The 16,130-nt window shown below is 40.0% G+C and overlaps 1 protein-coding gene across 1 annotated transcript in view; it reads left to right on the top strand.

Annotated features, from left to right (window-relative positions):
* Positions 1–880: 880 nt before the first annotated feature.
* The window catches only part of VWA3B (von Willebrand factor A domain containing 3B), a 58,975-nt gene continuing 43,725 nt past the window's right edge, over positions 881–16,130 (top strand). Inside the window, 6 exon segments of the mRNA XM_063149741.1 lie at positions 881–969; positions 2,599–2,820; positions 4,389–4,483; positions 6,803–7,053; positions 9,272–9,431; positions 14,996–15,165. Of these exon segments, the coding sequence (XP_063005811.1) occupies positions 930–969; positions 2,599–2,820; positions 4,389–4,483; positions 6,803–7,053; positions 9,272–9,431; positions 14,996–15,165 (938 nt within the window). The 5' untranslated portion in view covers positions 881–929.

Genomic DNA, 16,130 nt, shown 5'->3' with positions numbered 1-16,130 from the left:
TCGCCCTTCTCACTGTTCATCTCTTTCTTCGTGAGCAGGACAAAGACTGAAATGGGTTATATGTTTCCACATGAGTATTTAAACCCATATAAGAGGAATAAATAGCATGTTCCATTCTGCGATGAAGAGGGAGAAGGCTAAGACTTTGGGTTAAATATTTATCCTGTTTTTGCTTAACTGTGGGAAAAACTGCTTGATGACAATGGCTGACAGCTGGCCTGCTAGTGATTCATAAATATCTCTTATTCATTCATCTTACTTACTTAAAGAAAAACCAAAGCACTGGTGTCTCAAAGCAATACACTCAGCCACTGTATGCTACCTTGCTTTGTCTAGCATTTTGTCTTCTGTTCCTCTGCTGTGTCTTCTTCATTCATGCTTGGGCCATATAACAAGTTCACACACATAATTCCTTTTCTTTGTGACTCAGCTTGTAGTCTTATATGTAAAGTTATGAATCTCTAAACAAAACTGGATCTCAGATACTTCCAGGTTTAGTCATAAATTGGATTATAGCAAAGGTAAGGCATACTGCAAAGCAATAATAGAATATTATACACTGGCTGACAGCATGCCAAAGCACCACACTCATTTTTCTCGCATATTGGCTCTTTTTAATGATGATTTGGGGTGAAGGAAGGGAAACAATATTACCAATTTCCTGATTTCCTGCATTTGAGCTTGTGGATCCCTGTCAGATCTGACTTCAGCCTTTCTTGAGAAGGGGAGTAGCTATCATTTTTACATTATTTTTTTTGCTTGTTGAAAACCCTAATCTCATCCTTCTGTGGTTTATTATTAGCTGGGCATGTGGAACTGGTCTCCAGTTCATGTTGACCTGTGCATGTCAATATTTTAATTTTTTAAAACAGTGATTCCCCAAGGTTTCAGAATAAAGCAAAGAGGAGCCGCCAGTCAAGAGATCTGACATGACTGCTAATCCATCTAAGAGACTTGCCTGGAGTGACTGTGAGTATTTCATCACTATTTTTGCATGTTCTCCTAGATAACTTCCAGTTTCCTTTGGAGCACTGTGGTGTGCATGCTGGCTGTAGACAAGCCATTCTGAAGCTGTGCCACACTCACCTGGGCTGTGTGTGGGGTGCTGTGCTGACTTTTATGTATTTTTAGGGAAGGAAACTGGGAATGACTGTTGAAATGACTATAAACAATGCCTGACTGTATTCAAAGTTCGAGCAGCTGCAAACCTACACCTGCCTCTCTCTAGAGTTAACATCTGTCACTGCTGCTTCTGCACAGAGCAAAGGAGGGCTGGTAAAATGCCAGCCTCTACAGGCATGCCAGCCCAGCATCCTGCTTGTAGGACTGATGGCTGGGAAAGAACTCATGCCAGTCTACACCACATGGAAGCCCTCTGTCACTGAAGGATGATTTCTGAAGATAAGAGTCTTATTTCCTTTATGTAGTGTTAAATGTGGAACTGTCTATCTAATGAGCCTTTGGAACCAGGTTGGTTGTTATAATACTTGAATTTAGCAGGGAGTTCTAATCATATTCCATACAAGACTGAAGATTATTTTGGAGGCATTAGAGACAGAGGTACCTTTCTTTGTATTTTGGGTCAGTTCAATGTATGCAGTACATTTACAGGCAGTTTATGGTATATGGGCAATGGAGGACTGGGACACACCAGATGATGTTGGTACTGGAGAAAATGTACAGAAATTTCCAAAGTCCACAGAAAATAAACTTAGATACAGCAAGGACATTTAATCAACTAGAGACAGCTTAGCTCATGCAGAGTATTTTGGGAATGAACAGGAAATACAAAGTCCTCCTAGAACCTCTGTGCTGAAGAACAGAGGCATTATTGTTTGTCATTGCTTCCATTTCTGCCTCAGCACTCTGGGGTCTGAGCTGCTGCTGCTGCCAAATGCAAGTGGAGCTAGCCTAGCAAACCCTACTGCCATGCTCAGGTGTGTTCCATGTCCTGTAGAAGTTAAAAGGAACCTGGACCTTCATGTCCATAATTTCTTGTGCACGCACATGATCCATCACAGCCCAGAGCAGAAACTGACAGAACCATCATTTGAACTTGAGGCAAGTGATTTGACCCGAGGGAACTTCACCAGCCTTGAAATAAAGTCAGGTTCTTCTGGGGACAATGCTATTGCTTATGGGAGGAGTTCAACATAAATTTTTTAGGAAATACTTGTTTATTGCATAATACTTCTAATGTGTATGTAGTAATGGTCTGAATCTTTGAATGCCTGTTATGTGTTCTGATTTCCAAGACTTAGGAGAGAGTCTTAGGAGTTGGAAGAAGTGCCATTTGGCAAACTGGACTTACATTTCAGGGCTTGAATTTCAACATAGAAGAGACATTTACTTTAATAAATTGAAAGTGAATGTATATGGATGAATAGAAAGATGCAACAGCAACTGGATGTGTAGGACTGAGAGCAGCTTTCCAGATTAAGGACATTATTCAGTATTAAAAAAAGAAAGCAAGAGGTAAGCTATACATATATACAGTACCATGGAATACAGGTAAAGAAAGGAGAAATTAATCTCATTTGGTTTTGAAATAGTTTGGTTACAATATAAATGTAGTGTTTCCCTCATTTCTATTTACAGCAGTTGCCTTTGATTCAAAGCACAGGCAAGACCCTGAAGATCTCCACGAGGTCCACAAGAAGAAATCAAAAGAGAAGAAAAAGAGACTGGCAGTTGGTCAGTGGAGAACAGATGTACAGTCCCTTGTTTCTTCTTCTGAATGGCTTCAGCGTTATGGTCTCAAAAGAAACAAATTGTCCCTGTCCCAGATTTTATCCCAGATTGGATTCCAGCACAGGAAAGGTAAAAGACATATCAATAATAGGATAATAAATCCCCCAACTTTGAATAGTCTAGAGAGTCACACTCATTCTGCACTCATTGTGCAGTGGAGATTTTCACATTGTCTCTTATGATAATGGCAGAAATGGAAGCTGTATCCACAGTTGCTGACATTGCCAGTTCAAAGAACTGAGAAACTCCTTCTCCTTTTAATATGAGAAGGATTTAGGATCTGAGAATAGCTTTCCTTACCCAACTGTAAGTTCTTTCTTTACCCTAGGCTGCAGTTCACATCCTCACCAATATAGCTGTCACTCAGAAATAGCTAATGCTGCTGAGACTGTTAATCTTTTTCTTGCAAATAACACGCGATAAGATCTGTCTCCTTTCAGATGGCAAACATCATGTATGCCATGCCATAATCAGTGATCTACTATTGATCATCAGGGTTAGTAAACGTGCTTGGGAATAGGATATTATTTCTGGGTATCCAGCTTAAGGAAAAAGTTAAATTTAATTAGAATTCAGTCTGCTTTTCATGCAAAGTCAGACTATAGAGAAATGTTCCTTTGCAGTTATCTGACAGCTGGAGGGGAAGAGTTTGCTAATAATTATTAACCACTGCCATAATGGTGCTTTGCAGAGCATGGTAATATATTCTTTTCTTTGAACAGCTTGCTGCCTGAGAAGTAGGAATTGTAATGTATTGCCATAGTTCTAGGTTGCATAATTTAAGGTTTTGGCTGGCTTGTCTCCATGGGGCATTCAAAGATCGCCAGTGCAATTCCTGATATCTTGTATGCTGCAGATGAAGAAGAAGCTGTTAAGCAGGGTTAAAGTTGTTACAGTGTTAGGAGCAGAATGTACTAGCTTGGCAGGGCAGCATGGTGTACAGATAGCTGCTTTATGACGTTAACTATTCCCACCCCTAATGTTTTCCTATCAGTGGAGATCCCGGAGAAGATTTCTAGCTAGTGAAAGTGCAGAGTGCACCCTTTTCCTTAGATGCACTCACTTCTGCACCCATTAAATTGTGTAAGAGAACAGCATTATCTGTACCAGATTTTGTATTTGGTTTGACAGACAAATATTTGCAGTCCTGTTGTGGATTGCCCAAACCTCACAATAATTAAAGTCCTGCGTAGCTTTTTGGCCTATAAGTAATAAGATGTGAGTTTTTTCCTCTCTTCTGACTAAACTGGGAGGAAGCAGCAAAAGCAGGGCTGCTCTATGGGAAGAAAATGAGCCAGGAGCCAAAAGGGACTGCAGCCCAGGCAGTGCCCTCACTGAACAGGATACAGTCCTGCAGCAGGGCGAGGTAATTAACCAAGCCTAGGGTCCAGCCAGGGAATGCAACCAAGGACAGCAGGAGATGCAACCAGAGGTTGAAAGCCTCAGGGCCCCATCATAGATATAATCAGAAAATAAAACAAAAGCAGAATTAGAATTTCTCTCAAGTTCCTTAATGTCAAGAGCTCAAAACTGATGCAAGTGCCTCACACATGGATGACATACACATCAGCCTGGAAAATACCTTTTGAAGTAGTTCTGAAGATTAGCAACTTGATATTTTGTAAATTTTACTGTAGATTATGTGACCACCTTGGGGAAACCTGTGGCTTCTCGATATGCAGATGGTCTGTTTCCTCAGTACAGGAGAGCACAAGATGGCAGCGTGTATAATGTAAGTGTGGCTGGCTTGTGGCACCTTCCCTATGCACTTAGAAGTTATCACTGTAGCAGAAGGATGAGACTAAAATGCTTTCCTGTGACAAAAAATACTTTTGTTCTTTATGAGAACTTTATCTTCTGATAATTTTTTCTTCTGTTTTGTCAATCTGTTTGTGATAATTATCAGTGGTAGAAAAATTAGATATCTTTTTTCCTTTCTAAGTCTTAGTCTCTTGCCTTGGTGCAGCATTGCAGTAAATCTTCTCCAGACATGATTGCAGTTTCTAAGCAACATCTACCCTGTCTTGAAAAAGGGAACCCATAAAGAGAAGATGCTCAGAACCAGTTAAAAAATAAAATTGTAATCAATAAAACAAATGGGGACACTGAAATAAGAAGACATAATGCACTGTCATTGCCAATGCAAAGCAGTGCTTTGCTTAGTGCCAGCAGGTCACAAAAGGCTCAGTCTATTCTACAGAGACAGCTAGCTGGATCTCTGCCCAGGCTCATGTTCTAAGGAATGTCTTAGCAACAGCTGCTGGCAACCCCATTGTTAAGAGAATGGATTCTGATTGAAGAGATGTGCCTGTGAGTGTGGAAGGGAGAGAGTTAATTTATAAAAGATTTTACAAAAGCAAATGGCTTGTCATTTTTCTGATGACTAGAGTCACTTCTGATGTCACAATGCTTAAAAATGGGTAAAGAACCATTTCAGGGAGCCTTTTCCCCTCATTTTAGTCCCATTAATTCAGTATGAAATATCTACATAATGTCTTTTAATCTTAGGACATGTGAGCAGCAGGAAAGACATTTTTGCTACTATATAAAATCTGGTCAGATCTCCTTTAGGATGTTGAGTGCATATTGTATACAGTTAGTACAGGCTTAGAGGAAGCCATTTGAAACAGAGTAGGTTCAGAGAAGAGCTGGTAGGATGAACTGCAGTGGAGTGATGATCTTACAAGAGGGCTTGGTTGATGCTGAAATGTAAGCCTGAAAGAAGACAGAAGAAGAGTAGTATTATTGCCCTTGAATGCTACAGAAAGGCAGGTTACAGGGACAGGGAGAAGCTGTACTTTTCTCTGCTAGGCATGCTAGTCCAAAAATAAATGGGTATGAACTGAATGAATAAAATTAGGCAGGACAGTCAGAAGTTTGCTGGCCCTCAGAGAAATGGAAATCTGCACTTGCTTACTACACGAGGGAATATTCTAAGAAAACTGCTTTATTTTAAGATGGAGTTTGGTTGGTGTAGTGCAATAAACTTTGTATGAATCTGACTGTCATAGGAGGAAACTGGATTTCTAAATGCTCCTTCCCAGGCCGACATTCCTTTGGCAGAGTGCCTGAGACTCTGTATCTGGGAGGCACATTACAGGGCCTGAGTTGATATTAAAGAACACAGAAAAATACAAATGAGAGGAAGAAATGTGCAGACTGACACACAAAATGTCTTCTCTCTGAGAAATGTTCTTGTTTAAAAACATTTGTATTTCCAAGGTTTTGTACTTAGTCCTGGAAAGGAAGTTAGAGGTAGAAGGCAACAAGTAAATCAGCTCACATGGGCCAGAGATATTGGGGAAATCTGTGGTGCATTTTTAGACTCACAGGCTATGGTGAATGTGTATACACTTATTCATAGGGAGGATGTGCTGGTTTTAATTTTAATACTGAATCTAGACTTGACTTTACTGAAAAGATATGGGAAGTTTTATTTGTTGATTGCAGTTAGTTGAACTAAATTTGCCTAAGCACCTACCCACAAATAGTTAATCTGTAATGCTGGGCATTGTTAGTTGAATAATAGTACAAATAAGAAACTTTTTACATTTTCCTTTCAAATGCTAAAGACAAAGTGGAGATTGAAGTGCCCTAGAACCAAACCGTATGCTGCCTTGTATTGCTGCAAAAATTTTTTTAAAAGCCAGTCAAAGTTCTAGTCTGAGAAGGTACAAAGTTTCTGTGTCCTTGTTTGTTCCCCCATCTGCTCTGCAGCCCTTTCTACATCCTAGCCTGTGTTGAGCTCATTCTAATTGCTCCAGTTTTGAGACAGACAAGTCAGACAACCCACTGGCACTGTCCCATGCTCACATAAAAAGATTATGAAAAGCAATTAGGACAAAATGCAATGCCTTTTCTTTATAGCTTAGATGCATTTGTCAAGTATTTGCTCTTGAAACAGTGGAGGGAAAATGGGTTTTTTTTACTGCCACCTTAGCTGGCATATCTGACACTTACAAACTAGCTGTGCAGCTGTGCTAAGCTTGGGGCTGCATTTGTATTATTTGTTTTGATGTTCAATTTCCTTCTCTCCCTTATTTGAATAAAGCTGACAGCCAAAAAAGAACTGATTCTTCATTTTGTGGATTGTCTAATTGGAGCTATTGAGCTGTATGAGCAGCGAATGGAATGGTTAACCAGTGAGAGCCGGCAGATATTTGGAGTGATTCAAGAACAGTGCATTGTCATTGTGTTGGATTTTGGCACTGCAGCTCCAGCTGAATTTGATCTGTGTCGGGATGCACTTTCTATGGTGCTTGTGGAACAGGTGATACAAATTTCCAGATTCAACCTCATTCGGTAAGCAGAAACAATGCGAATCAAGAATGGTTTGGGTTGGAAGGCACTTTTAAAGGTGGCCTCATCCAACACCCCTGCAAATGGGCAGGGACACCTTCCACTACACCAAGTTGCTCAAAGCCACATCCAACTGCACCTTGAATGTTTCCAAGGATGAGGCATCTCCCACCTCTCTGGGCAACCTGCTCATTGTAAAAAAATTCTTCATTTTTTCTAGTCTGAATATAGATTCTTTTGGTGTAAAACCATCATCTCTTGTCATATTGCTACAGGCCCTATTAATAGACTCTCCCCATTTTTCTTTTAAGTCCCTTCAAGTACCGAAAGGCCACAGTCAGGTCTCCCCAGGCTGGACAAAGAAGTCCGAGTCAGCCCATTGCTGTAGAATAAAAAGGAGTTGCATGTTATACATGTTTGGATAAGGGACTTTCTGTACTGGAAATTATCATGGTTCATGTCATGCTAATATCTGTAGATTTCTCACCAATTTTCGCCAATAGCCATGTTGAACTTGCCACTTCTATGTAACAGAAGGCTGCTGTTACCCTGAAGAACAGATAACGGGTAACAACACACATATTGGCACGTCTACAAAATCAGAAGGATTTGCAATAGCAGTAATGCCCTTCAGATGTTGCAGTATTAGTGAAACAGTGAGGTGCTATCTGACCACCTATTGCATTCTTGTGTCTTTAGACATTACAGGTTTCTGCCTTGCAGCTAAATGTGCACTTCTCCAAGTGCCATAGGCAAAGGCATAGCCCTTTGTGTTTCTGTAGATTTCCATGGTCACAGAAATCAGTAGCAGCACTAGGAAACAATAGTAGATTTCCATAACAAAAGAAAATTTCCAAGCGCTTGTTCCCTAAGAGGAATAAATTAATTTGCATTTAGTTAGAAGAATAGAAGTAGCTATTCATATTTTACCTATCTGCAAAAATTCTCATGCATGCATGAGAGTTTGAATGTTTGGTTTGGATAGATGAGTGGAAAAAAATTATGCACAAATTAGGTAATATAATTTTAAAATTGGCTCCACAATGTTAACTTGCAGTTACATGGTGATTCTTAATGTTACTTTACCCAGGCACAGGTTTGATTCAGGTTCCCTATCTTAATTCTCTAGATTGTGATATTACTGAGATTTGAAAAGGAGAATAATAAAATCCCAGAAAGGTTTGGGTTGGAAGGGACATTATAGACCATCTAGTTCCAAGCCCCCTGCCATGGGTAGGGACATCTTCCACTAGACCCAGTTCCTCAAAGCCCAGTCCGGCCTGGCTTTGAACACTTCCAGGGATGAAGAATTCACAGCTTCTCAGGGCAACCTGTTGGAAAAGTAGATATTTTCCAAAGAAGATATTTTCCAAAGCAGATAGATTCCATAGTTTTTGAGAACAGAAAACTTTTTCTTTAAAAATGAACTGCAAAGCCAAGTCAAAATTGAAACAATGATTATGTTCATCAATTTGTTTGTTTTTGCAGGATGGAAACAAAAGACAATATAGCATATAAATTGCTACTTTAAAAGAATCTTGGGTAATATATTTGCCTTTTAGATTTGCAGGAAACTCTTCAAAATAGTTCTTGATGGAATATCACAGATACTGGAACCAGTTGGTTTTATAGTTCCTTTCTGCCTTTTTATGTACAAGTGCACAGGCAAAAGTGCTGATTGGCTTTGTACTTCTGTTCATCCATTAAGACTACAGTCTTTTGTCAATTAAAATACCAAAAGGCCTAGCATCATAAATTTTGTTTTTGGTGGCTAGGTAAAGTTCAGCTGTACTACCAAAAAAAGTGCTCTGGCACCAAGATTGTGGAGCAAGTTGTAGAACAAGACCTGTGGAATACACTTTTCTTTTTCATGCCCTATGGAATAAACTTTTCTTTTTCATGCCCATACTTTAAAAACCTGATTGAGTTTTCATGATAAGAAGAGTTATGAATCAGGAACTCTTTTTAAAAGATTTTATCTCCTCTGATCCTACTTTGGAAACAGTTGTGTCAAAAAAACCACCTTGTAAAATTACAGTATTTTTCTAATGATTTCATTTTTTCTCTGCTTCCTTTATTGCAAGTCTAGATTTAGTATCTGTGGTATACTGTAATTCTTATTTAAGAATATAAAAGAATTGTAACAATAGCAGAGCTCCACTCTCTTGTTCTGCCAGCATGATTCTCACTCTTTCTGATTTATAGTTAATCTCATTTTCAGGGCTGCTCAGGATCTCACGAAGTGGCAGCAGAAGTGCACTCCTGTGTCTGAGCGTGCTGTAAAGTCTGCAGTTGGGTGGCTCTGGAAGCTGGAGCGTATGACAGCTGTCAGCCACAGCAGCTCTGCTGAAGCTCTGCTGGAGGCCATGGCTGATGAAGCGGTAAGCTCATGCATCTTTTCAGAAACCCAAGTAAATCCAAGAGTGTTCAGTGCTAGGCTGGCTGCTGTGATTTGCCCTGATCAATGCTGCAAAGATAAATATTCATGTCAGCATTTGGAAAGGATTTTTTTTCCCCTCAAGTGTAGCTCTATACTATGCTTAATGATTGTCTTTTTATGTAAATGTACTGTATTTTGAATGCAGAAACTTGTTTATTTTCTTTTCTAGAGTACCCAGAATAAATAACATTCAGTCATTAAGGGAAAGAGAAAGCATCTTCCTTTCCACTTTCTTTGCCATATAAGTTTTTCAGGGCTTCAGGTTTATGAGAAAATTTCTAGTATCAACATTACTGAAGGCAGGGAAACCATTTTTATTTTGTTTAGCATCCAGCTTGCTCATGAAAAGTTATATTTAAAATTCAAAATAGTGAGTACAGAGATTTATGGAAGTATTAGCTTATGATAGGGCTACACAAATCCTTTTTCATCAGCGAGGTGATAGCTAGACTTTCTTCCAAGACAGAGACAAAGCATGCACAGTTATTCCTGCAATTAAATGCTGTTCATTTTTAAAAGTGCCCTATTACTTTGTTCACTAAAATAGAGTAACAAGAAATGAAACATATATGCCATCATCTCAGCTAGTAACTTGAAACTTGTGTCTTTAAAGAGATATTTTATGACATTTCCTTAAAATATATGTTCTTTCAGTTCTCTAACACCTGAATTTAATGGAAAATTTGGCCTACTGTCTGTGGAGTAGAGGCATTGGTTTTCACTGCTGTTTACATCCATCCCTGTGCACAGATCCAATCCTAACTCATGCAAATCTCTTTCTAGAACATTGTTTGAGGGAGAAGGTAAATTTTGCTTGAGTTACGTTCTGCTTCCTTATGTTGCTAGATTCTCATCCAGATGAGCCTTGAAAGGTCCTGCTTTATTAATATTGAAAAGGAACTGAGTAAAGAACAAATTGTTCGCCAGTGAAATTTTTTTATGAATGCTTTTTTATGCTGCCTTCATAAATTTTATTAGCATTTTCAATTTGCAGTATTAATACTGATTTCCTGATGAGTAACTAAAATATTGTACTTAGATTTCAGCATTGTTTGGATGAAAATAGTCTTGTTGGACCTGGTGGGTCTCTGTTTGAATAAACAGAAATTAAAATCTGTCAGACAAGGAAACATGTATTATTATTTTTCCAGATATTGGTGGGCCAATAGGCAATCTGAGGGAGTCTAGCGTGGCAGGTACTCAACATGAAACAAATTTCAATTGCTCCTTAACAGAGTCATTATCATTCATAACTGACAGTTCATTTAAGAGCAATGTTCACTGTAATGCAGATGGGGGATACCCCATCCAGTCCTAGAGAAAACTTGTCTACTTACTGAGCAGTCATGAATAACTCATTCCTAAGAACTGGCTTCATCCACAGAAGTTGTTCCAAAACAACAGTAGTTGTTTTGTTTTGTTTTTTTTTTTTTTCCTGGACATGGCTCTTCTTGTCATTTCTTCAGCTGGTCTTTTCTTTCTATATGTGGTGATTCCTTAGATGTCCTTTCCTTATCACCTGTAAATCCCAAGCTCAAGATCAGTCTGCTGTAATGTTGCAATCCTTTGAGCTCTACCTGCCACAACTGCCTCCAGTTCTGTACACATGCCACTCCATGAAGTGTGGATCACTTATCTAAAACACCTCCCCACCAAGATCAAGACTCTGAAGATCTGTTCATGTTGTTCTCCTTTCTGTTCTTACATGAAGTTTGTTTGCTTGTTTAAATGTATAAATTACAATTTTCAAAATATGAAGGACTCACTTGAAAGGTTTTAACATTTCCCCACTAGCTTATGAGGAACATTTCCTTTGTGGTATGTCATTGCTGGGTTTGTGGTTAAGTAGAGTGGTTCATAATCTGTGGTTCATAATTTTTAAAAATTTTCAAGTGGGAGTTGTTTTTTTTTCAGCTATTCCCAATAAATGTCAGCATTTTGAAAGTTACAGAGGCAGGCAGAGAATCCCTTGAAGAAAGTGTGAAAATTTCTATTCTTGTTGAATATCAAGTTTATGAATTAATGGCAGTCTTAGAGGGGAGGGAGAGAAGATGTGAATCTGAAGGAGCACGGAAAAATGGTTGTGCAAATGTGCATGCATACCTCTGGGCCAGGAGCCTCTTCAACAAAAGCAGTAGGAGCGTGGTGTTGTCCAAGGACTGGGTCTCATCTGGGAGACCTTTGTGCAGGTTCAGATAGCTTTTTAGCTGGAGGAGACAGACAGGGAACTTTGTAAAACTGAACTAAAAGACAGATAGGTGCAAGAGTTCATTCTTGTTGTTTCTGGCCACATTTTTCTAAAGGTAGTAAGTATTTTGATAATCTTGTACATTAATAAAATACATTCATTATCTCTTTACCTTTAGTATTTATCTAGAATTATCAGTGATGCTAGGACACCTGGTCCTGCTTGCTCCCAAATAAGTGGAATCTGGAACTATGGCTCCTGCCTTCCGCATGGAGTGTCTGGCTCCTCTGCAAGATCCAAGAGAAGTTCAAGATGGCAAGGTGCTGCTTCATTGGTTTGCCTGATCCAGCCTGAAATTGGTTGGGCTACTTGGGAGAGACATCTTCCAGTGTTGAGGAAGGTGCCAAAAGGTCCATGAGGGGGGACACTTGGAATGCAGAAATTATTCAGGGAGCTGGAATACAAATCAGTATCCAGGGCAATAGTGGAAATGTATGAGCACACTAGTAGGTGATATTGAATTTGCATACTACATTGCTTTACTACATAAAATTATGTGAGTGCAGAGACATTTCCTCAGTGCCATCCCAGACTCAAACAGTTATCTTTTGTGGTGCATATCCTGGGATTCATATTCATAAATATAGAATATTCATATTCATAGAATCATAGAGTCACAGAATGGTTTGAGTTAGAAGGGACCTTAAACACTGTTTAGTTCCCACACCCCTGCCATGGGCATGGACACCTTTCATTAGACCAGGTAGCTCAAAGCCCTTGAAGCTCAAGGCCTTGAACACTTCCTGGGATGGGGCATTCCTAACTTCTCTGGACAGTTGTTCCTGCTGCCTTACACCCTCATAGTGAAGAATTTCTTCCTTGGATCTAATCTAAATCTACCATCCTTCAGTTTAATGCCATTCTTCCTTGTCCTTTTGAAAGTCCCTCTCCAGCTTTCATGCAGGCCCCTTTAGGTCCTGGAAGGTGCTATGAGGTCTCCCCAGAGCCTTCTCTTCTCTGGCTGAACAGCCCCAACTATCTCAGTCTGTCTTCATAGGAAAGGTACTCCAGCCTTGTGATCATCTTTGTGGCTCTCCTCTGGACTCCCTGCAGCAAATCCATGTCTTCTGATGCTGGGAGTCCCAGAGCTGGACACAATGCTCCAGGAAACGTTTCATGGGTGTAGAGTAGAGGGGCAGACACACCTACCTTACCTTGCTGGCCATGCTGATTTTGAGGCAGCCTTGGGTACAGTTGGATTTCTGGGATGCAAGCACACATTGCTGGGTCATATTGAACTTCTCATCAACCAATACCCTCAAATCCTTCTCTGTAGAGCTGCTCTCAATCAATTCTCTACCCAGCCTGTGCTTGAACTTGGGATTACCCTTACCCAGAAGCAGGACTTTCACTTGGCCTTGTACTTCATGAGATTCACTCGGTTCCATGTCTCAGGGCTGTCCAGGTCCCTCTGGATGGCATCCCTTCCTCCCAAGACATCAGATACCACACGGCTTGGTGGTGTTGACAAACTTGCTGAAGGTACAGTCAGTCTCACTGCTCTTGTCAGCAACAGAGATGTTGAAAAGCACCACGCCCCATGCTGACCCCTCATGAGCACCGTGGACATTTCACTTGGATATTAAGCTGTCTGCCCCAACTCTTGGAGTGCAACATCCTGCCAGTTCCTTATCCACAGAGTGGTCCATCCACCAAATCCACGTTTCTTCAATTTAGAGACAAGGGTGTTGTGCAGAGCAGGGTAAAATGCTTGATAGAAGTCCAGGTAGATGAGGTCAGTAGCTCCAGTGTAGAAGGTTACCAAATTGTCAGGCATGCTTTGCCCTTAGTGAAGTCATGTTGGCTTCTTATTTTCCCTGTGCTTTAGCATAGTTTTGAGGATGATCCACTCCATACTGGGCTCAGAGGTGAGTATATTCAAATGTATTTTTTCAATTAAACGATGATTTATCAGGTATTTATCAGCCAGTATGTACCATGATATAGAACTGATATACTGCACATATTGTCTTGAAAGTCACCACGGAATAGCTGTTTATTACATTTATTTTTAATGATGGTGAAAATTCAAGAAACATACTCACCATGAGGATCATTACATGGATAAGCACAGGTAACATAAAATCTCTCATAATGTAATATTCAAGCAATAACTAAAGGACATTTTTCCAGCTTCTCTCACTTCTTGTAATAACATTTTCAGAATATAAGTGTACGTGGTTATAGTAAAACTGCCAAGCTCCCTCTGCCTTGGGAAGTATAAAAAGTACAAATCTTCTGTAAATACCAGCAATAGCATTCAAATAATCACAGAATCACAGAATATGCTAGGTTGGAAAGCACCCACAGGATCACTGAACCCAGCCTCTGGCCCTGCACAGGACCATCCCCAAGAATCATACCATGTGGTGAAAGTGTTATCCAAACACTTCTTAAACTCTGGCAGGCTTGGTGCTGTGACCACTGTTCCAATGCCCAACCACCATCTGTGTAAAAATTTTTCTAATATCCAGCCTAAACTTTCCCTCACACAGCTTCATGCCATTTCCTCACTGGTCATCACAGAGAAGAAATCAATGCCTACCCCTCCTCTTCCACTCATGAGGAAGTTGTAGACTGCCATGAGGTCTCCCCTCAGTCTCCTTTTCTCCAGGCTGAACAGACCAGGTGACCTCAGACACTCCTCATACAGCTTCTGTCAAGACCCATCTTTGTTGCTGTCTCTTGGATGCTCTCCAATAGTTTAGTGTCTTTCTTATATTGTGACCATAACCGCACACAATATTCAAAGTGAGGTTGCACTAGTGCAGAGCACAACAGGAAAATCACCTCCCTTGATTGCCATCTTTCCTAACCCCAGAATACATGCTGCCAGTAAAACTATGTCTGGTATAAAGTCCCTACTTTTCAGCGCTGGCAAGGCACCAACACAGCACGTCTCTTGATAAAAGTGACATATGGCACAGAGCCTTTTTCTGACTAATGATGCAGTTGTCCTTCCTTACTCCTTTCTTTGGCTTCAGTTAATGTCTGTGGAAAGAGGTTTGCACTGGGCAGAATCAGAGCCAGGGACTGTGGGATAGGTTCTTGTCTCACTTGAGGAAATTTTGTGTGGCCTTCCTTTGAATTACTAGCATAAATGAGAGGAAGAACCAAAGATCTGAAAATCTTATAGACCAAGTAATGCATCAGTTTTACCAAATTTTCCTACTGAGGACAGGACAGTGCTTGAGTAAGTATCAGTCATTTATGTAAAACTGTGTCTTCCAATTACCTTTTTTTCTGTTTAATGACAGGTTGAAGCTGTTTATTACTTTGCTGTGGGGGATGTTCCAGTGGACACAAAGCAGCTACTCCTTGAGAAAATTTCAGATGTCTCCTGTCCAGTCAACATGGTGTCTTTCAATGCTAGGGAAGATGAAACTATTATTTTTCTGAAGGAGTTGAGCCACTTGGCCTCTGGCAGGTATGACAAAGAAGAACAGTAAAGATGACAGTATTCATGAAGTTCTTTGCCGTTAGAAGTGATATTGGGACATACCTGAGTATAATTCATGAGGAAAATGAGACAAAGCCATTCAGTAAGTGATCTGGGGATATGGAAATAGTCTTAAGATATATGACTAGTATGCAGGCCCTACTTAAACAGTCCATTTTTTTTCTGCATATGTTCTCACTGGCTTGCAGAAAGGCTATTCCCTTTTTATGCCCAAAATCACTTGCCATCTGCCTCTCTCTTGAAGTCTGAAAAAAACTGTTCGGGGGAAATCGTCACAATGTAAAACTGAAATAAGTTTTTGTTGTGTTGCTTTGTACATTAGTACAAAGCATTACATTCCTATCCACAAGCACCAGAAAAAGAACTAGAGTTTTGTTGGGTCAAGTGCCATGGAGACAAGTACTGAAAAGGAGATGTCTGTCTGAAATGAACAGCTCATGGAATAACAGTAAAATGATGGGGTGTTATTCTTCAAGCCTGGTTGTGTGGAAAAGCAGTTCTGTAACATGCTCTCTAGCATCCTTTTGGGATGGTTGGTGGAAATTAATATATTCCACATGGCTTTTTGTCTGCTTTATCCTGGGAATCAGCCATGTGGTAAGAATCAGCCTTTAGTATAAATGGGTAAGACGACTTAAATCTTGATTCTGTTATCAAAATAAGGAAAACAAATGAACAAATACAAAACCCACAAGACCAAACTCATGCTCAACAGCAAGAAGGCAGTAGGAGTCAGTAGGTGTTTCTCTGCTTAACAGAAGTCACCATACAGTTTCAGACTTGTGAAATTGCTGCTAGTTTTTTCTGTTTCACTGTTGTTTGTGCAAGAGTGGGAAGCCCTCCAACAGTAGAAATCTCCCAAATGACAGCAGAGCAATTGGTAAGATGGCAGCTGCTTAGCTCTTTTATAGCCATCTGTGTTTAGAAATAGC

The sequence above is a fragment of the Melospiza melodia genome, chromosome 2 (genome assembly GCF_035770615.1).
Source record: "Melospiza melodia melodia isolate bMelMel2 chromosome 2, bMelMel2.pri, whole genome shotgun sequence".
NCBI classification, from domain to species: Eukaryota; Metazoa; Chordata; class Aves; order Passeriformes; family Passerellidae; genus Melospiza; species Melospiza melodia.
Note: the sequence above shows the minus strand (reverse complement) of the source record. Positions and strands in the feature narration are given on the sequence as shown.